Source organism: Rhinolophus sinicus, chromosome 14 (genome assembly GCF_057876585.1).
Source record: "Rhinolophus sinicus isolate RSI-liver-muscle chromosome 14, RSI-T2T, whole genome shotgun sequence".
In the NCBI taxonomy this organism is placed as follows: domain Eukaryota; kingdom Metazoa; phylum Chordata; class Mammalia; order Chiroptera; family Rhinolophidae; genus Rhinolophus; species Rhinolophus sinicus.
Window position 1 is genome coordinate 17762195 of NC_142514.1, and position 21202 is coordinate 17783396.

Below are 21202 nucleotides of genomic sequence, written 5' to 3' on the forward strand. Positions count from 1 at the left end.
ATGGAAGGGGAGCCCATGGGCCATGTCTAGGTGTGGCCAGTTAGAAGGTAGCCGTGGGCTGACTATAATTACTCACATGTGTGCATACCTGTCCAGTTTGCCAAGTACTTTCCCACGTGTTCTCTCATTCAACCAGCCCCACAATAAACCTGTGAAGCAGGAATTAGCCCCCTGTGAGGCAGTGGTTCAAATCCAGGCTCTCTTACTCCCTGGCTGTGTAGTCTTGGGGCAATCACTTCACCTCTATGAATTTTGCTGTGAGGCTGAAATGAAATCAGGGCTCTAAAGAGCTCAGTAGTGCCCGGCTCAAGGTCAGCAAGTTTGTCAGCCCCTCCCTTGAATTCCCCATTTTACAAAAGAGGAAAATGAGGCTTGGTGAGCTATCAAATATACTGTTCTAAATGTTACATAAAAAAAAGTATCACAAAAATGCATAGTGAGCACGCGTCAAAGTTGTATGTCCCTCATTCATGAGGAAACTATCAAGCTGACAAAGCGGTTCAATGGAGTGACTGACTGTAGGGAAAGGGCCAGGAGAGCAGTTCCCAGGCTTTGGCCTTGCTTACAAGGTCCCTGGCTTGTTCCCGTGCCCGCTCACACCACCTGGATGCCCCCCCCCCCCTTATGTAACCAGCTGGCTGTAAGCCACCTTTGTTCTGCACGTTATTTAACTGTTGGCGTTGCAGATGCTCTTCCTGTGTCTCAACCGGCCTCCTCGTGCATATACCTGTGGTATGAACCCCTTACCTGTGGCTCCGTTGTCTTTTTTCGGCCTCATTGATTCCAAGAAACTGCCAGGAGTCAAGAGCCTGCGTTTCACTGATATAGTCAAAGAAACACAAAACATAGGGGAATAAGATTACTATAGTCAGATTCCAGCAGTGAAAGCCCCACAGGGCGTGACCTACGTATAACCTTTGGGTTTTAGCCTATAATCTCTACTGGTCAGAAATCATTTGTATCACTATTGGATGAAATCATTTGAATTTTATCTGTTTTCTGCAAATTAGCATCTTCGTTCTTAGACTTATAAAATGTCTGGGCCTAAATACACAGGGACCCTTCGGGGCTTGTTAGGTAATAGCCCAGTGGACTGATGAAGGTCACAGTCTCCTCATTACTTCACTTGCAAGTTTTGTACACTTTTCCTTACCAAAGTCAAGTGTTGAAAAGATGGGAAAGGACAAGTCAGAAGGACTGACCTTCTGAATTGTGTCAGGATTACTTCTCAGTAAGAATTCCAGAACTTTTTGCTCTGGAAAGCTACTCCTGCTACAACATTAGGCTGATGATAAGAAATTGATGGCCCAGAAAAAGGGTGCTTGTCCACGGTCACACACCATGCTTGGGGAGGAGCAGAGGCCAGAATTGCTCCCCCCACTCCCATCCTCTGGTCCCTTGGGCTGTTCCCCTGCCCCCCCCCCCAGGTGGGGTGCAGGTGTGGATTATCCACTATGTGCCGGAACTGCATCTGCGTGGCACCCAGGGGGCACTCGCTTTAGCTGAAGCTTGAGTTATATCACAAGGTCCTGTGGGGATTCACCGTGGTTTGGGGTTATCTGTGCTCAACCCCAGAGGCTCCTGCAGCCTCCAGCCTCCTGCACTTGTTAATTCTGTAGTGAGACACCCAGACAGCTCAGAGCTGAAGGAACAAACAGCAGCAGATAAGAAGCAGCAGATGGGTTTCCACGGTGATGGCCTAGTGGAGCTCCAAGTGTCTTCTTTCTTCCTGAGCAGAGATGGAGGCGCAGCAGGAGGAACATGGGTACAGGAGGGAAAAACCCAGTCCTGGTCCTGACCTACCCCAGATGGAAGCTTGCTGCCCTCGGGCAAGTCACCTCACCTCCCTCAGGGTCTGACAGGAGTAGAGGATACCTTTTGTTAGGTCCCTGCTCTCATTTAATCCTCTTCCCAGCAAACCTTTGAGGAAGGAGCTATTATCAGCATTTTACAGATGAGGAAACAGAAGCACAGAATGGTGAAGTAACTTGTACAGGAACACGCAGCTTGCTCAGAGCACCTGCGCTGAGCTATTAACCACAGCATTGTAAGTGCTCAGACCCTTTCCTCTTGGAGGACTAGATGCATTCCTTCTGGAGAGTTCAGGCCCATCCCAGAAAAGGATGAGTGGGAAGGAAACCGAATCAGGGTGCAAAGAGGGAACAGTTTAGATCAAACACGATGAGGTTAGCCTCCATTTTCTCCCTGGGCACCTTGGTCACTAGGACACCTGGCACATCAGGCAGGAAGCAATCCCAGGCAGCCCCCAGGCACCCCTCCCCCAGGCAGCATGACACTACCATGGCCATGAAACAAACACTGCAGTGCTCAGAGCTCCGGGATGCCATCCAGGGCACCTCCTCGTCCTCAAACCCACATAAAGGCCTGCTTCAACCCTGCCCTGCAGGAGACAAGTCTGCTGCCTCCTCCCAGAAGCCTCACCACACTAAACCAGAGCCCGGACTGCTGCCTCCTCCGCTTCCTCCTCTCCCCTGTTCTCCTCCTGCTGTCCTCTCTCTCTTACCCTGCCCCACTCCCATCACCCCAAAGTGTTGGCTTCTATCCCATCGATCAGAGCCCAGGTATAAGACGGGAACTTCTGGTGGCTTTGATGAGCCCTGAAGAGCCCAATGGAGACCCAGAGCCCTTGGCAGAGACCAGAGATGTATTTTTAGGATAAGCCCAACTCAGTCCTGCCTGAAAGAATGCCTGGCCTTTTCTTCCTCCATCCAAGCCCCAGGGCAACTGTGTGAATGGCAGTTCACACAAGCTCGGGCATGAAAGCCTCCCTTACAGGGATGAAGGTAGGAGAGGGCTTGTGTGAGTACTCAAGTGTGGGCATGGGCCTGAGCCAGCTAGGAGGCCCAGGGCTGGGGGTGGGGAAGCAGGATCAGCTATCCCCTCCAATACCCTCACCAGCTGGCCTGGGCTTCCTAGCACTCCCAACTTTGTCCCTCCATCCCTTCATTCTCTCATTCAACAAGCATTTGTTGGACATTATTAAGTTGGTGCTGGGGAAGAGATGGATGAATGAGACACAATTCCCAGTGCCAGAACCAGACTCCTGACATTTCCCCAATTGGCTTCCCTCCAGTCTTTCCCATCTCAGTTGATGACAGCTCCACCCTGCCTGTGGCTCAGGCCAAACCTCACATCCAGCCCATCAGCAAATCTGTCCTTTTGCCCTGGCTCAAAATATATCCAGAATCCAACTACATCTTGCCCCTTTCACCCCTGTTACCCCGGTCCACGCCACCGTCGTGGCTCACCTGCATGGCTGCTCTGGTCCAACAGGCTCCTGCTTCTGTCTCTGCCCCATGGTAACCTCTTTCCTGGAGTCTGAGTGGTGCTGTGAAGACAAGGCCAGATCACACCTTGAACGCAGTAGGCACGCTTCCCTCTCCCAGAGTCCGTGCCTTGGCTGCTCCCTGGCCTGGAATGACCTTTCCCTAAAAACACTCTCCACTCACCTTGGCAGGATGGTACTCAAATGTCAGCCTTTCAGTGAGACCAGTCCTGATTGGCCCATTTCACATTGCAGCCCCTCCCCTCACCTTCTCCATAGCACTGCTTGCCAAACAACACAAGATACTTTTATTTATTTGTTTTGTTTATTGCCAATTTCCCCTCCCTGGAACATGAGCCCCATAAGGGCAAGATTTTTGTCTGCGTTGTTCACTGCCCTTAGAACTGCCTGGCCCCCAGGAAGGGTTCATTGAGTAGCTGTAGAACGAACGAATGAATGAATGAATGAATGAATGAATGAATGACTTGTAAGGTGACAGACCCATAAAAAAGCTGTCCCTGCCACCACTCCTGCCATTTCCTGTCTGTTCCCACACAGGCAACCACAGTGATTGTTCTGAAAAACATTGTGCCCTTCAGGTCTTAGGGTAGCTGTCATGCTTCAGACACCTTCTCCGGCCACCTGGGTTAAGTGTCCCCTCTGTGCACACCCAAGCTCCCCTTTCCTTCCTGTAATTGCTAGTTACTGGTCTCTCTTTCCCCAGGACAGTGAACTCAGGAGGCTGGGGGTGTGTGTGTGTCTCACTCAGGAGTAGAATAGTGCAGTGATTAAGGGAACGGACTACCTGGGTCCAAATCTTGGCTCAGGTGTGGGAATTTAGGCAAGTTACTTACAGCTCCCTGGACCTCCATTGCCTCATCTGTAAAATGGGAATAATAATAGTATATCCTTCATCACCCCATAGGACAGGATTGAATGAGTGAATACATTAGCACTTAGCGCCATGCCTGGCACAAGGTAAATGGAATACGAATGTTAGCTATTATTGTTCTTCAGTGTTGTACCCCCAGTGCCTGGCACAAAGTTTGGCCCATATTTAGTACGCAGTACGTATTTGTTGGATGAACAAATGAATGTGTCTGAGTATAGAGGGATGAAGAAATGGCATGAGAACCTGGAGGAGGGCCCTAACCCAGGCTGAGGAGAGTCAGGGAGCCTTCTTGTAAGAAGGGACCTTTGGCTGATTCCTGTAGGGTGAGGAGGTTAGCAGAGCAAGGTGGAAGGATGGCATGCAGGCAACAGCAGCAAATAGCATGTGCAAAGGCCTCTCATCATACAAGAGAAACTGATGCATGTAGGGAGTGACAGACCCTGTGCTTCAAAGAGGCCAGATTCCCCCTTTTTTGGCCATTTTGAGGACATCCTTGGGTGTAATGACAAGAAAAAAATCTGAGATGTTCTAAATTACAATACAGTGGCAGGAGAGTGAGAGAAAGAAACAGAACAGTTAGCCTTTTAATAGCTGTGGAACAGCTCTGACAAAACTGCTCTCATTCCTGTATATTTGTTGGAATTTAAGATTAATTCCCAGCGGCTATTTCTGTGATTGTTGAACCCCAGAAGCCTCTGCCATCCTGACCCCCAGGAACCTCCGTTTCTTATTTACACACGAACTTCCCAGTCTCGGCCCACAGCCAATCCACAGGAGTGGACACTTCTTCCTTGCGGACGTGGCTGTGCCTATCCCAGAACTGGCCCCGCTTCACCTCCTGTTCCTTCTGTCTGTATCTAATGTAAATCCTTTCAGAATGCCTTACACCTTTCTCCCCACTACTTGATGTATAAAAACACTTGCAAAACTCCAGGACAACAGACATGTCATCTTTCCTATCTACCTATGTGTTGTCTAGACTCCATGCTCCAAGACCAGTCTCTTTCTTTGTTAGCAATGGCCCAATAAATCCTTTCTTTTAAAAAGACTTTCAACTGTGGAAGTTAAATTTTTTGTTTAACAGTATGAACTGTGCCCGCTGCCCCCTCAGACTGGCTGCTCACCAAGGGCCAAACATTCCCAGGGTGGTTCCCTCATCAGATCAATGGTGTTCTGCAATCAGGAGAAGGCGAACAAGGAACGGAGGCTGCCACTTGTTGAAGGACCCCCATGGGATAGGCCTGGATTTAACCTGGCAACCATCTTACGGCAGATATCACTATCCCCATTCTAGAGATGAGAGGACAGAGGCAGAGTTCACTCCAGTTCTGCCCAGCTCCCTGTGGCCTTTCTTGTCAGACTGGGGTTCTTGGCAGCCAGGGTCTGTGTCTCCCCCATCACCCCAGTGATTACTCAGTGAGTGACATCACCCATTCTTGACTCCCGTCACAGAATACAGACCAAGGAACTGAGCAAGGGAACCCTTCCAATGAGCGTGGACTAATGGAGAGTCAAGTTCAACTCCAGGAAGATATTACCATACAGACTGGAACAAACATAAAGACCTTCCCCACAGAGCTCCAGGCAAGGGCAGATCTGGGAACTTGAGTGAGAGGTGCCAGGTGTGGGCCCTAAAAGGCTGGAGCTGGATGAGATGGGTGGGGTGGGGTGGGGGGCTGCTGAAGGAAGAGGGACCAATCCTGGAAATACAGTCAGGAGCACCTTACCTAATACCACCCCCCACCAGCTGCTTAACACCTCAATTACCTCATTCGATTTGTAGACTCCCACACTCAGTCCCCCCAGCTGGGGTGACCAATGGGAAGCTTTAAGGATTAGGGTCAGGAGCTCAGGGTTCAAATCCTCACCCTCCTATTTCTTAGCTGAGTCACCTTAGGAAAACAGCATCCCCTCTCTGAGCTTCACTTTTCTCCTCTGTAAAACACGACAGTGATAAAGCTCTGCCTTGAAGGGTTGATGTGAGAATTCAGACACAGAGGCTGTGATAGCTCTTGGCAACCTGCGAGGTGTGGTCCTTCCTGCTTATTATTAATAGCAATCAAGGAAACTGGTTTGGAAAGGGTTAAGTGGAGACCCTGCCTCCCAGCCAGGAGCAAATCAGAGCTGGCGGGGGAGGAGCCAAACTGCCTCTAGGAGAGAGATCTAGTCGGGCCAGATGTTGCTTGCAGAGGGAACGGAGAAGACAGCGACAGGGCTTGGGGGCCATGGGGCAGGGGCTTGGTGCAGGGTCCCTGGCCTCTGCACCGTGATAGCTCCAAACCAGAGCGTGCAGGGACAGCTTCTGGGGGGTGAGGGGAAAGGGCCGAGCTGCCTGAGCTGGGGACAGCGGCAGGGTGGGAGAGGACCAGGATCAAGGGCTCTCCCTGCACCCAGGCAAGGGGCACTGGCTGCACCCAAGCCTTGACCTCAGCTGACCCTGATAGCCCGCATAGAGCACAGGGTCTAATTTTAGCTGAGCCATAGGGCCTGCAGCCCAGGAGTACCTGTCAGCGGGAACAGGGGTGGCCAGGGCTGCTCAGGCAGGGGACGAATTGGGGAGACCACCCCTGCTCCTTCCAGCCCTGTACCCTGTCCAAACCGCCTCTTTGGGAGCCCTAATGGGTCCCCCATGGCCTGGCAGACGGTCCTCCTCTCCACTGAGGGCCGGGTCAGGGGGTGCAGCCACGAGAGCAAAAGGACCAGAGGCCTAGCAGCTGGGACAGGGGTTGCGTCAGCCTGAATAGTGCCCAGGGGCAGGGGGCCCTGCTGGGAGGGCAAAGGTTGGCTTGGTTGTCCAAAGGCCGAGCAAGCAGAGTCCTGACCACAGGGAGCCAAGGCCAGAAAGCTGGGTCCTCCTCAGCCTCCTTGGCCTGGCTGGTGACTTGCTGTTTGACCTTACACTGGCAGCCTGCTCTTGATGGGCCTCAGTCTTCCCATCTGTACAATGAGGGTGCTGAACTAGAAGGTTGATCCCAGCTCCAGCGATCCACCCTCAGGTCCCCGCTCCTCCTGCTTCCCCCAGTCTTGGCTGTGGGTGGCCACATGCAGTCGTGGAGAAGGAAGGCCCTCTGGCTGGCACTGTTGACCTCCTGGCTCCTTGGCCTCCTGGGAGTTTTCCCCCTTCTCCGCCTGGCAGTGCCCGCCAGACCTCGGGCAGAGTCCCCCAAAGGCTGGCCCCGCTGGCTGGATGCAGAGCTCCTGCAGAGTTTCTCCCAGCCTGTGGAGCTCCCAGAAGATGCCCCTCAATCTCCTCTAGCCCCCCGTAGTGGCAGCTGCGACTGGGGAGCTTGCTTTGATGCCTCGAAGTGCAGGGGTGGTGGCTTCAAGGTATTCACGTACCCAGCCGCTGACCCCGTCTCTGAGACGCAGCGCAGGATCCTGGCTTCCATTGAGGGATCCCGCTACCACACGTTCAGCCCTGCCGAAGCCTGCCTCCTCCTCCTCAGCCTGGATGCCTCAGCTGGAGAGTGCAGCCCTGTGCCCCCACAATGGAATGGGGGCAAGAACCATCTGATCCTCCGACTCCACTCAGCCTCCTGCTCCCAGACCTTCCAGCTGGGACAGGCGATGGTGGCCGAGGCCAGCCCCACAGTGGACACCTTCCGGCCTGGCTTTGACGTGGCCCTCCCGCTTCTCCCTGAAGCCCACCCATTGCGAGGTGGGGCTCCCGGCCAGCTGCGGCAGCACAGCCCCCAGCCCGGGGTGGCCCTGGTGGCCCTGGCAGAGGAGAGGGGCGGGTGGCGCATGGCAGGCACCAACTCTTCTGCTTGCCTCTGGGATGGGCGCTGTGAACAGGACCATGGACACGAGCAGTAAGTGGATCTTTTCCCTCAGGGGCTGGTCGGGAGGGGTCTGAGATGGGAGCCCAGAAGCCCGGGTCGGGTCGAGGGCAGGACTGAGGTGGGAGAACCAGCTAGTCCTGGCCAATTTAGGCCTCAGCTACAGCAGGAGGGAGTCAAGTTAGACAGTAAAGAACAATACCACCTAGATGGTGATTTGCCACAAGTGGTGTCCAAGACAGGTTTGGAGTTCCCCCTTAAAGATCTTTAAAAATATAAACCTATGCTCACTCCTACTTACTCTTTTTCTCTTATTCCAATCCCTCCTTTCCTAATATTTTATTTAATATATACTTCTATAGTGCCTGCTCTGTGCTAAGCACTTTCCTAAAGAATGATTATAATGAGATGATACTAATTGCTATTATCGAGTGTTTGTGTACCAGACACTGAAGCTCAAAAAGGTTAAGTAACTTGTTTGAGGTCACTCAGCCAGAAAGAGCACAGCCAGTATTTTAATTCAGAATTGCCTGTCTCCAAAGCCTTTAGCATTAGAATTCTGAGTTTGAGGAAGAGTTTATGATCAACCCCGTCAAATGTCTCAAAGCCATGGAGATTAGTAACTGGTCACAGATGGAAGTTGCTCCTATGTCTAATTTTGGGGAGTTAACCTCTCAGGGAAACAGCCTTTTGTTACAGCAAATATGAATTAGGTTAGACCTACAGAAGAACTTACTGCCAAGGAGAGTCCTGAATACATACAAGGGGTACTGGGGCCTATGGGATGTGGAGAGCTTGTTTAGAAACTTCTCTCTACCTGGGCTAGTTGGGGTGACATACCTCAAGTGATAAAGCAGTTAACCCCTAAGCATCCTAAACCCTCTGCACCCACAGGAGGCCAGCAGTATCCAATAGGAGTATGAGCAGGCAAGAATGAAAGTCCTTTTGAGGTTATCTAGGGCCCCCACAGCAGAGGGTTCCCTCTCCATCTCCGGTGGCAGACCTGAGTTGCAACCTGTCACTCTGGTCTCCTTCCTTTGCTCCCACCCTCAGGCATCTCCCTATTCTCTGCTAGAACAACAAATGCTACTTAGAGGGTGGACTAATTCTGAGCTCCATTTTCCTCCCAGGAATTCTTCACGTGACCATGCTCCATTTTTGCCTCTGCTCAGGGCTTTTGGGGCTTCTCTCAGCCAAAGGGCTCTTGTGGGAATCCCTCTACCTCCTGAAGGCACATAACCTCCGGGGAGCCCTGCAGCCAGGGGTGAAAAAGGAATTGCCCCAGTCAGCCCCCAAGGCCCTTCTGCCAGGACCCATCCCTAACGGGCATCCTCAGCAGTAACCCGAAAAGTCGGGATCCACCAGTCACCTCAAGCTCAGAGCTCAGGAAGAACTCACCTTTGGTGACAAGGTTCTCCACTCACCGTGCCTTGCATCGCTTTTCTGATTTGGCACTTAGTAGCTAGTCTTGCTTACAGGAAGTTCTTCTTTCAGCTGACTTTAGTTACTGCTAAATGCAATTGGCTATTGGTGAATCTGAAAGCTATTGTAGCCTGAACCTCTTTGAGAAACTGAAAGTTAGGGATCTGCACACAGTAGGTAGGTGCTCAATAAATGTTTACTGACTGATCCAACATTGGCCAAAACTGGCCATGGTTTCCTAATCAATGTGGCCACCCTCTAAGTAGCATTTTTGATAAGTTTATTTCCAAGGTGTGACACCTGGCAGGCTCTCATTGTCCTCTGAACGTCTGGAAGTTCTGTCTTTGGCTTCAGCCCACCTGCAGGGACTCCATAATCTCCGTAAGGGTAGTTTGAGCCTTAGTTTCCCTGAAGTGCCAGGCAGCTGCCTGAGTGAGCCAGATAGTACAGGGACAGAGGGAGAGAGGGAGGCCTACAGCCACAGGGCCAGCCCCTGGAAGGTGGCCTGAATAAACAACTGCGGGCCAGAGAAAGAGGCAATTCAGTCCCCACTACTGTCCCACATTCCCTCAGCTGGCAGAAGAAGGGGGAGGGGAGGAAGCGAACATGTGGGGAGAGCTTGCTCTGGGCAAGGCTCTGTGCAGCCACCTTACATAAGTCATGGCTAATCCTCGGAAGCACCCTGCTAGGGAGGTATTAGTATCCCCATTTCAGAGAACAGGAAATTGAGGCTCAGAGAGGTGGAGGGAGCCAGCCAAGGGGCTTTGGTGACAAGCTCCTTGATTCACCAGGGCCTCCCTTCATGTTTCTGACCCAGTGCTTGGCAGCAGTAGAGATGGGATTAAACCCTGCACTTCTGGCTCCAAAGCCCATGGTTTTCCACCTTCATTGAACAGTCTCCTATTGCTTTGGAATAAGCCTCCACCCATTTAAATTGTTATTTATTTATTTTTATGAATAGGGAATTCATTCACATGGTACAAAATTCCAAAGGCACAAAAGGGTATACAGTGAAAACTCCCTCCCACCCCGTCTCCGGCCACCCAGTTTTCCTTCCTGGAGCTAAACACCACTTCCAGTTTCTCTTGTGACTTTTCTGAAGTCCCCTGTGTGTGCACAAGCCATGTGTACATATGTTCTCCCAGCTTTTTGTTTGTTTACATAAATTCAGTGCATGTTTTAAAGTCCCCTGGGCATAGGGGGCACAAGTGTCATGACACTTTTAGGGGCCCATGAAAATGTTTTCACTTTTTTGAAAATCAGGAGGGAACACAATGAGCTCTTAGGTAGAAGAAAATGTTTTCATATATTGTTCATTTTTATATGTACACAGTTAACTATAATTTTTACAATTGTTTTGTGGCCAAGCGCCCACAAAGGCCAAAGTGCCTGGGGCATATGGAAAGAGGTAGAGCCACACTGACTCCAGCCTTGGGCACCAAGGCCCCGAGTCCAAGGCCGGCAACTTGCATGGTCACAGAACCCTAAGACTTCATCAGCAGTTACCACAATGACCCCTCTGTAACACACACTCTCTCTCACATACATACATACTCAGGCGCTCATCCAGCCTCTGCTTATTTACCTCTACTAATGGGGAACTCACCACCTCCCCAGGCCACCCACTGGCTACTTGTAACCAGCTTCATTAACAGAACTTGGTGCTGAAATTGACCTTTCAGACATTGGGTCCATTGGTCCTGGGTCTATCCTCTATTGCACACTGAACATGCATTCATCCAGCTCACCGAGTGCCCATTCTTGGCCAGGCAATCTGCAAGGCCCTGGGGATACTGAGATGAGGGAGGGGCAACCCTGCCCTCAAGTAGCTCTGTCTTGTAAACAGACAAGTCCCTGGTTTCAACACACATTGTTAAGCAGAGAGAGGCTGTGCAAGCTGCCTTCCTGGCTGCTGTACCGCAGAGCTATGAGACCTCTGTGGGCCTCACTTTCCTCATCTGTAAAATGGGATAATAACAGCTCATACCTCTCATCTCATAGGGTTGCTGTGAGAATGAAGTGAGGTAATACATGTAAAGTACTTAAACATATACTTTGGAACGTAAACATATACTGCCTGGAACAAAGTATATGCTCAATAAAGGTTCATTAGTACTACTACAGGGCGCACAGAGGCTGTGGGAGCAGAGAGGTGGGAGCCATCTCTGAAGAGATCAGGAGGGCTTCCCAGAGGAGGTGATGTTTGAACTTAGATATTGAGACCCAAAAGAAGGTACAGGGGAGGCTAATGAGGGCTGAGAGGTACAGCTCATTCATCAAGCTCTTTGTCACTGGGATCTCTAAAGCCTTAATCTTAGGCATTTTCAGTCCCTTAAGGCTTTATTGGGGTGGGGGTGGGGCTGTAGGTGGCTGGTGCTGTGGCTTTTAACGAGGTGGAGAGTGTCCTATTGTTTAACTTGTGGCATCTTCCAGAGAAAGCCGGTGGATACCTGAGCACTGGAGAAAGAAGGCAGGGGTCCTCTGAGAGACCCCTAGCAACAGCTCTGGGGTGGTTCAAATAACCCAGGGTCAGGAATTAGCATACTTTGGTTCTACTTCCAGCTCTGCCCAACCCTTTCGGAGACCCTGAGCTAGTCCTTGGGTCTGAGACTCGGTCTCCCCATCTATTCAACGGGGGTTGGTCCAGAGACTGACTAAGTCCTCCCAGGAGTGCTTCTTGAAGGTTCAGACTCAGGACCAGATAGGCTGTATTTAGGACCTTCTGGGCCCTATTCATCAGCCCCACCCTGAGCAGGCCTGTGAGCCCAGGAGTCCTGTCTGCCCACCCCACCCAGTAGCGAGGTTATAGGCAATGCTTCCTTGGGTGGGCAGTCCCAGGGAGGTGGTTCTGAGGAGCGTGTGACTCCCCCTCCCACAGGCACACACAGCCTGAGTGTGGCCCTGGAGCTGGGGGGGGGGGGGAAGGGGGGAGGAACAGAGGAGGCCTGTCCTCTGGGCTAGGGGGCCTCTAGGCAGCAGCTTCCTGTGTGGTTCCAGGCTGAGGGCCCAGCCCACCTCATGACAGAGGAGCCTTTCATGGGCCTGGGCTCTCGGCCTGGGGGGAGGGCAGGGCATGGAGGCCACTCAGGTGAGGGCTGCCGGGGAGTCTGCAGCCTGCGTGTGGCGGAGAGTAGGCGGGCAAACACATGCATGGCCAAGTCTGCCCGCAGCCTCCCATTTTGCAAATAAGGAAACTGAGGCCCAGAGAAGGGAGGTGTCTAAGACCACCAAGGGCAAAGGCAAAGCTAGGACTGTGCTCCTGCCTTCCAGCCCAGCTGTGGGGAGAGGCAGGTGTGAGGCTGGCACGTGTGTGTCAGTGCGTGGCTGTGCATGAGTTTTGTTAACATATAGAACACGATGGGTTTGCACATTGTGAATTTGGGGGTGTTGGTGTGGGGCTGGGAAGCCATTGAGGGAGCCAGGTGGGGGGAAGGGCAGCTGTCTCAGGCCTCTTGTACTGGACCCCTCCTGTGCCTCCTTAGGACCCACCCTGGGGCAACACTGCCCAATGCCACCTTCTGCCTCATCCCTGGCCGCCGTCCTGATGCCGTGCGCTTCCTCCAAACCCTGCAGGTACAACCCCAACTTGGGCATCCCCTGTCCCTGCCCCCCACGCTCCTGCCCTGGCCCCAGACCAATGGGAAGGAGTGGTGAGCTGCCCTTTACTTCTTTCCTCTGGGACTCAGGTGTGCCTGCATCCACATTTACCTCACCCTCGGCAGAACTCCCCCCCTCCAGAAACAACCCCCACTTTTCCCTCCTCTTTGCTCCTTGCCCCCAACAGCAACAACTGCTGACTCAGAACTGGGAGGGGGGAGTGTGTACAGGGTGAGACTGGGTTCCCCAGTGACGCCCCTGCCCCCCAGGCTGGCTGCATCCCTGTGCTTCTCAGCCCTCGCTGGGAGCTGCCCTTCTCCGAGGTCATCGACTGGACCAAGGCAGCCATTGTAGCCGATGAGAGGCTCCCACTTCAGGTAACTGAGGGCCTTGCCCGAGGGGTGAGGACTGGACCCAGTACATAGGAGGGAGCCCAGAATCCCAGCCCCCAGGCTAGCCTCAGTTCTATCCCCCGTCTATGCAGTATACTGATGATTCCCCACCCCCAGCCCCAAGCCTCTGGGACTCCCATAGGAGCAGATGGAGGTAGAGACTTCTGAAAGTTCTGAGAGCAAGGCCTGAGCCTCTTTCAGCCTCAGTTTTCCCATCTGTACAATGTGTTAGACCAGATGATCTCCATGAGCCCAGCCCCACTGGTCCATGACTGCTTAAAATACCCAATTGAAGGGAAGGGGACACACACACACACACACACACACACACACATCCAAAATTGGAGTGCTTCCATGGGGCTTTGTGTGGAAAAGCAAAAGGCACAATGACTTTTCCATCGGATGAAACTAATTTTGCCCAGCTGTGAAAAACATATGTGCGAGCCTTGAATCCACGGAGAAGTAAGAATGACGTAAGGAGTTAGTGACAATAGCCACCATTCATTGAGCCTCTACAATGTGCTAAGCTTATTATGTATCATCTAATTTAATCCTCACAACCACCCTATGAGGCAGGTACTATTACCCCCACTTTACAGATGAGGAAACAGACTCAGAGGTTAAGTAGCTTGTCCACAATCACAGTTGCTAAATGACATTTAAACTCAGCCCTTGAACTCGATTGCTATGTTAATCTGGGACTTGGCCAAGGGCGGCTGCTTCTAACCTATTCGGAGAACCATGAGAGGGCTTCTGGTTTCCAGACCTCCTACCACAGGCTGTCCCCACCCCAGGGTCAGTCAGCGCCTGACAAGGCCCCATGCCTTCTCCTTTTCTCCCTCAGGTCCTCCTGGCTGCCCTCCAGGAGATGCCCCCCACACGGGTCCTTGCCCTGCGTCAGCAGACCCAGTTTCTGTGGGACACCTACTTCTCCTCAGTGGAGAAAATCGTCCATACCACTCTGGAGGTGAGTTGGAATCACCTAGTGGGGGCCCTGGCGCTTAGCTCCTGTCTCATGCCTGTCCCCTCTCCACCCCCCTTTCCGGACATCTCCCCTGCCATGTTTCTAGGATGAATCTGAGATTTGGCTGTGAGCTCTTGGAAAGTTCCTTCGCCAATGTTGGCCTCAGTTTCCCCATCTGTAGAGAGATAGCTGTGGCAAACAGATTCCAAAGCATGTGCCAACTCCAGTTGATGGGCAGTGGCTGCCCGGGTGCTGTATTGGGAGGGGTTCTGGGTCTGCAAAGAATGTCATGAGCTATTAGTGATGTCTGTCATAAGTGAGGAAGGACAGGGAGGCCGCAATCTGCCACTTCTGACACCATCACTGAATGCCCCTTACTCTGGACTTCTGCATCCAAACCTTCTGTCTCCAGCGATCTGATGATGCAGTTGCCGCACCCCCATAGCCTGAAGGGGGAGGTGCAGGGCTACACCAGGTCCTCAATTTCTCAGACCCCACCCACTTCCACCTGGCCCCACCCCCTGCACGGCCCTCTCTGACTTCACAGATTATTCAGGACCGGATCCTTGGAGTATCTGCTCACCCCTCGCTGTTGTGGAACAGCCCCCCAGGGGCACTCCTGGCCCTGCCCTCCTTTTCCACAAGCCCCTCGGACTTTCCCTTCTACCATCTACAGCAGGGTAGGCCTTGGGGAGGGGACAACTTGAAGTCCACCATCAACTCTCCCCAAGTCCATCCCAGCCTCAACCATAAAGCCCTGCCAAGACCCTCCCTGAGTCCCCAACATTTCTCCTGGCTCCTGGGGTCCCCAACTCAGGTCATTCTCCAGGGGAACCTGTTCCCTCCCACCCTAATAGCCTGTGTCTCATTCCCCCAGGCTCTCGCCCTGCAGACAGGTTCAGCGCCCTGATCTGGGTGGGGGCCCCAGGCCAGCCCCCCCTGAAGCTCATCCAGGCGGTGGCCGGCTCCCAGCACTGTGCCCAGGTCTGCCCCCTTGCCAGCTGCGGTCCTGGGATCCAGGGTGGGGGCAAAGTACAGGGCAGGGCCTTTGGAGACATCCAGAACCCAAGGATAACCATGTGTCTTGGGGGGAGCCACATATTTAGGGGGAGGCACAGGGAGGACTTTCAACTGCCCCTGCTGCTTCTTCAAGTTCCATGTTTCTAGTACCTTCCCCTCAAACCCCTCTCTGCCTCCCCATTTAAATTGATGACTCCATCTAAAAAGCAGGTGCCTCTTGGGGAGGCTGAAGTAAACGTGTGTTCCTTTATTCACTCAGCAGTCACTTTCTGAGCACCAGGCCCTGGGCTTGATGCTGATGATGCAGAGAAAATGCGGGAAAGGGTTCTGCCCTGGGATTCAGATTCAGTTAGCATTTCCTGGCATACAGACTCTTAAATCTCACTTCCTGAGAAGCCAGAGAGACTCTTGAAAGTATTCACACAGCGGGGAACCAGTGAGCTCAGCCAGGGCACAGATGAAAGGGCAACAAAGACAGAACATTTGACTGGCCTGGGAATGACAAAGGAGTAGGAGGCAGAGAAGGAAAATCTTCCAGAGAAGATGGGGATGGGACATGGGGTCAGGGCCCAAGCTAGGGGCTACTACCACCACCAACTCTCTTGCGTTCTAATGCCACAGGTAACTACCTTTGTGTCACCAGAATTCCTGCCTTCCAGAAGCCCAGAGGCAAGAACAGAGCAGCAATGAAAGGGCTTTGGCTCCAACTAAGCTCTCCTCCCAAACTCACATGTACAGCTACTCCCCCATAGTTCTTCCATCCTGAGAAGGGTCGCTCAAGGGATTTTTCTGCCCCAGACGTGTGTACCACTCCCTTTCCTCCTAGATCTTGGTTCTCTGGAGCAGTGAGAAGCCACCCCCACCCAGGTGGCCTGAGACAGCAGTGCCCGTGATAGTCATGGAGGGGCCCAGGAAGGTGAGGAGTGGGGAAAGGTGTGGAAGGGGTGGGCTCCACCCCGGAAGGCCGGAAGCTGGGGAGGGCATTTACTTGGCCTGAGCCAAAACTGGACTTCAAGTTGAGCCTGAAGAAATCAGATGGGGTTTTGGCTGCAGGCCTCATAGAAATGATCTCTTCCATCCCCTGGCCCGTGTGAATTGTGCTTCCAGAGAACTGGGGAAAGGCAGAGGGAGTACACTGGATGTCTCCGATGAGGGACAGAGGAGAAATCTGGGATCCTGCGGAAACGTGGACAGATGGCAGCAAATTGGGCCAGAGGGGGGTAGCTTCTGAGAACCTGGGATGGTGTGAGCCACCTGCTTGCTGTGTGGTTCTGGGAAAAGTCCCTTCATCTCTCTGGGCCTGTTTCTTTCAAATGAAGGATGTTTAACAACCCCTCCCAGGGTTGAGGTGAGCATCTAATGTAAAAGAGAGGGGTTCTGAGAGGTCAAAACTGGAAGGGCCCCTAGACACAAACTGTCCCATTTTACCAAGGGGGAAACTGAAGTCCAGAGAGGTAAAATGAGTTCCTCAGGTCCAAGTTCTGGGCAGCTTGCTGTTTTCACTGCCCTTCCTCCTGCACAACGCCTGCAGGGCTCCTGCTGAGCAGCCACTCAGATATATTGACTGTGGGAGGTTCCCACAGCTGAGTTGCCCTCACTTCCCTCCCACTGCAGGTCAGTGACCGCTTCTTCCCGTACAGTGCCATCCACACTGATGCCATCCTCAGCCTTGATGCCCACAGCAGTCTTTCCACAAGTGAGGTGAGGACTGGGCCCCACAGGAGCCCAATGTGGGTGGGGACAGAGCCAGAGGGCCCTGGCAGCCCCTCAGGTTCCCAGAGCTGGGAGGGCCCGAGATCCAGAGGTCTAGCCTCCTGCCTTTGAAACGACCCCAGCAAGCCACGCAGCCTTCTCCTTAGAAATACAATAGAAGCTTCCCAGACTCGTCTGAAAACATTTTTTTCAGCTCCCAGCTAGAAAAGTTCCCCTAAGCATCCCCTGGAAACTTTCATGCTCCCACCTCCTTCTTCCCTGAGTCACCTCGGTTAGTTGCCTCCACATCTCTGGATATTCCTTCCTCACACCTCACTTAAATATCTCCCCAGGTGGACTTTGCTTTTGTGGTGTGGCAGAGCTTCCCGGAGCGGATGGTGGGCTTTCTGACGTGGAGCCACTTCTGGGATGAAGCCCGGAATGGCTGGGGCTACACTGCCAAGAGGTCCAACGAATTCTCCATGGTCCTCACCTCGGCTGCCTTCTACCATAGGTACAGGTGGTAACCCAGGCACCAGGATCTGACAGCCAGAGACCCCCTCCTCTTGAAACCAGGAGCAGGGTGGGATGGGCGTGAACACAGCAGTCAGTCTAGAGCCCAGAGGTCCAGGTTCAAGGCACAGATCTACCCATTTCCCCGTTAAGGCTCAGCTTCCTCACCTGTAAAATGTGTGATAATCAAGTGAGAAAACCATATGAAGTGCTTGGCACACAAATGGTCAACAAATGGTAGCCAGTGTTATTTTAAGTACAGCCATGCAGAGGGTAAAGACAGTGTTTGGGTTTGGTGGTGGTGGTGGGGTGACAAGAGAATGATCCTGATGCTTTATAAATGTGTGTGTGGAAAAATAATAAAATAAAATACATTTTAATGAGTATAAAAAGTAAATAAATGTGGGTGTGATCAGCTGGGACTGCCCAAGGCCTTCCAGAAGCTTCCTGAAGCACCCGTTTTGGGGCAGGGACTGAATTCTGGAGGGCCTCTTTAGAGGGTTTCCTTAAACATGTTTAAACCAAATATGTGCAACCTGAAACCTCTTGTAGATTTATCCAGGAGCGCTGCAGGAAACTCGGTAGGGTGAAGAATATTCCTAATGTCTGCAGGGTGGGCCCAGGTTATTCTGTTAGAATGGCTGTGTGACGCAAGCTCTCCTGGAGCAGCGTCAGCCTGGCTCATCCACGTCCTTCCTGACGCTGGTTTTGGGATGGACTTGGAACCAGCTGGTTCCCCCCACCCACCCTCAGTCTGGCTCTGAGTTCATACCTCAGAGAATGGTGTGGGGGCCCCAAGAAGCTGTGAGGGAGGAGCAGGGAGTACACCACTGGCTGCAGACAAGCCAGAGCACAGAGCAGTGGAGAGCACTTAGTACGTGGGATGGGAGCTCTCTGACGTGGCCAGGGCTCAGAGAAGGGAGCGGGCTTTGGTAGGAGGCTTGGTGATGGGGTCAAAGGGAGAGTGAGGTCAGGAATGAGGACAATGAGGTGTGTGTGTGTGTGTGTGTGTGTGTGTGTGTGTGTGTGTGTGAATTCCATCGCAGCCTCTCTCTGTCCTCCCCTCTTACCCAGGTATTACCACACCCTCTTCACTCACTCCCTGCCCAAGGCTCTGAGGACCCTGGCAGATGAGGCACCCACCTGTGTGGACGTCCTGATGAACTTCCTAGTAGCAGCGGTCACCAAGCTGCCTCCCATCAAGGTGCCCTATGGGAAGCGGCATCAGGAAACCAGAACACCACTGGTAAGGATGGCGGGTGACCAATGGGAGAGCACTGGCTGGGGTAGAGAACGTTCCTTCTAACCGGCTAAACCAAATCCCTTCTGCTGCAAGGGGGCGGGGGCGACGGGAGTTCACAAGGACAGAAAACCCTCCAATGCTTCTCCTCTCGCTCTTAGGCGCCTAGGGGCCTCGGGCCTGCGCCTGCAGACCAAGACTGCATCAACCAGATGGCGACAGGGTTCGGCCAGATGCCCCTGGTGTCCTCTCGGCTCCGTCTGGACCCAGTACTCTTCAAGGACCCGGTGTCCGTGTTGCGCAAGAAGTATCGCAGCCTGGAAAAGCCCTAAGCGGGACCCGCAGAGGTTCCAGATCTACTCCCAGGGGGCGCTGCACCTGCTTAGAGGGGGAGGCTCGGCTCAGATGTCCCCTCCTATGGGACATCTGGGGATGCAATCAAGGCGCCCAGTTGGCCAACACCCCAGATCCCCAGTGGCCAATGATAGTCCTCATGCCCGGAGGGGGCGGGGCCTCGCCCCACCCTCCAACCCAGCTGCCTTTGTCGGTCCCCAAGTGCACCGCGCTTTCTCTGTTGCGGTGCCCTCCGCGGAGCTCACTTTTACTTGTCTTTCAAATCCTAGCCTGCTCCAGCGGCTTGCCTGACCCCCATCCCTATTCCAGATCGGTTTGATCTCCTTTGCGTTTTTACAGCCCGGAGTTTTTCGCCGTCCCGACACTGTTCATGCTGCCTTGCCGCATACACCGTCTGGCCCCAGGACTGGCCTGGGAGTCCCAGAAGGGCAGGGTCGTGTCATCTTCTCTCTGGCCTGGCAGGTGCGCCACGAATATTTAACGAACAGATAGATGGGAGAGACATCAACTGCGTGCCCGGCCCTGTGCGGACGATGGCGGGAGTGTGGACTGCGTGTGCCGAGTGAGAAGACAAAACACCCCCTAGTCCGGCGGGAAGGCAGCTACCCGCAAGACGCCTGGGTTGCTAAGCGCAATCCTCGAGTCCCAGCGATGGAGCAAAAAGGTGCCGGGAAGCCAGTTTCGGGGCTTCCTTATCCACCGGGTGGAGCAGCGTGGGGAGTGGAGGAAAGGGATGCGAACGCAGACCCTCCTCTCAGGCTCCGCCGTCGCCCTGCACTACCAGTCTGGACCACTAGAGGTCAGCGCCGCACCGCACTCCCTTCTCCCCAAAAGTGAACGGAGTTTTCCAACACCCATGGGTCCCGCAGCCCGCAGGGAAACGTGGAGGCTCGGTGGTGCGCAGCCCGAGGTCTCAAAACTCGGGGGGTTGGGGCGGGGGAGATCTGAAAGAATAGTCCCACGCTTTGGCCCACACACTTAGGACTAAGAAGGGCCATTTCTAGGTGGGCTGGGTGGAAGCAGAGGCTGTCTCAAGTGCCTGGAGGTGAGAGTGTCGTTGGGGAGGAGCCGCTGGGTTCTCCTGGGTTCATCCACCTGTAACTGGAATTATCACTTCCGAAATAAAGCCTGTGTCCTTGCCCCCTCACGCTCAGGCTATAAATACTTCTACAGCAGCTGCGTGGGGGAGGGGGTCAAGTCTAGAGGGGTGGGGGAGGTGGGTCCAGCCCAGGTCCAGGGTGTCAGGTGCTTTCCTGCTTTGATGGCCTCGCAGCTTTGGAAACTCCCGTGACTAGCTCGCTGGCAGGAACATGCTGTCCCCCAAGGACTCTCCAAGGCCTCCCACCCCCATCCTCCAGTTTGACCTCTGGCCTCTGGATGACTCAGGGCCTCCCTGGGGCCAGTCACAGCTGGGGGTAGACAGAGGGCTCTCCCTTGGGAAGAACAGGGCCGCTGGATTTTTTTGGGGGGGAGGAGGGGGGACTGGGAGTTCAAAGGTAGGGGAGGCAGCCTGGCCCAGGGTCAAGAACAGTTGAGGGTAGGTGAGGAAGTACACAGCTGCAGCCCAGGCAGCCTTCCCAGGGCAAGGGCATGAAGGGCTCTGAGTGCCAGGCCCATCCAGTAGAAAGAGACAGCTTTCCCCTCCCCTCCACATTCTAGTTGTGGCACCCAGAACACTACCCAGGACATTGAACTGCTTTGGCATAGCTTTGCCCATGGGGAGAGCACTGCCAGGCCCAAGGACTTACAATGTAACATGCAGCCTAGTGCAAGTCCCCAGCCCCTGCTGTATGGGAGGCCCGGGTGTATGAGGCAGAAACCCCAGACCGTCCTCACGCTGACTGTGTGACTTAAGGCAAATGACTCAACCTCTCTGAGCCTCCTCCATTTTCTCATCTGTAAAAAATGGAGCACCACAATGACTGTCTGGAGAGGGGTATAAGGACCTGGCATACAGTAAAGCTCAGGATCCAGGTTCCTGGGGCCTGCCATGGCTGAAGGGGAACGAGGAGGGGTTGAGTCCCTTGCGATTGAGGTGGAGTGGAGCACAG

General features: G+C 53.5%; 1 protein-coding gene and 1 long non-coding RNA gene across 2 annotated transcripts; one reads left to right on the forward strand and one right to left on the reverse strand.

Moving 5' to 3' along the window:
• On the reverse strand, positions 1 to 9483 carry LOC148755494 (uncharacterized). Its single transcript, XR_016018577.1, has 4 exons — positions 9356 to 9483; positions 3270 to 3349; positions 748 to 819; positions 1 to 149 (listed from the first exon to the last, which is right to left on the reverse strand). It is a non-coding gene; the product is annotated as an uncharacterized LOC148755494 (long non-coding RNA).
• Positions 6320 to 20298, forward strand: EXTL1 (exostosin like glycosyltransferase 1). The gene is made up of 11 exons (XM_088790588.1): positions 6320 to 7990; positions 12862 to 12952; positions 13246 to 13353; positions 14213 to 14335; positions 14880 to 15012; positions 15210 to 15316; positions 16179 to 16268; positions 16967 to 17053; positions 17398 to 17558; positions 18632 to 18803; positions 18959 to 20298. Exons 1-11 carry the CDS (start codon positions 7221 to 7223, stop codon positions 19127 to 19129), a joined length of 2013 nt encoding a protein of 670 aa, XP_088646714.1. The 5' UTR covers positions 6320 to 7220; the 3' UTR covers positions 19130 to 20298.
• Positions 20299 to 21202: the final 904 nt, after the last annotated feature.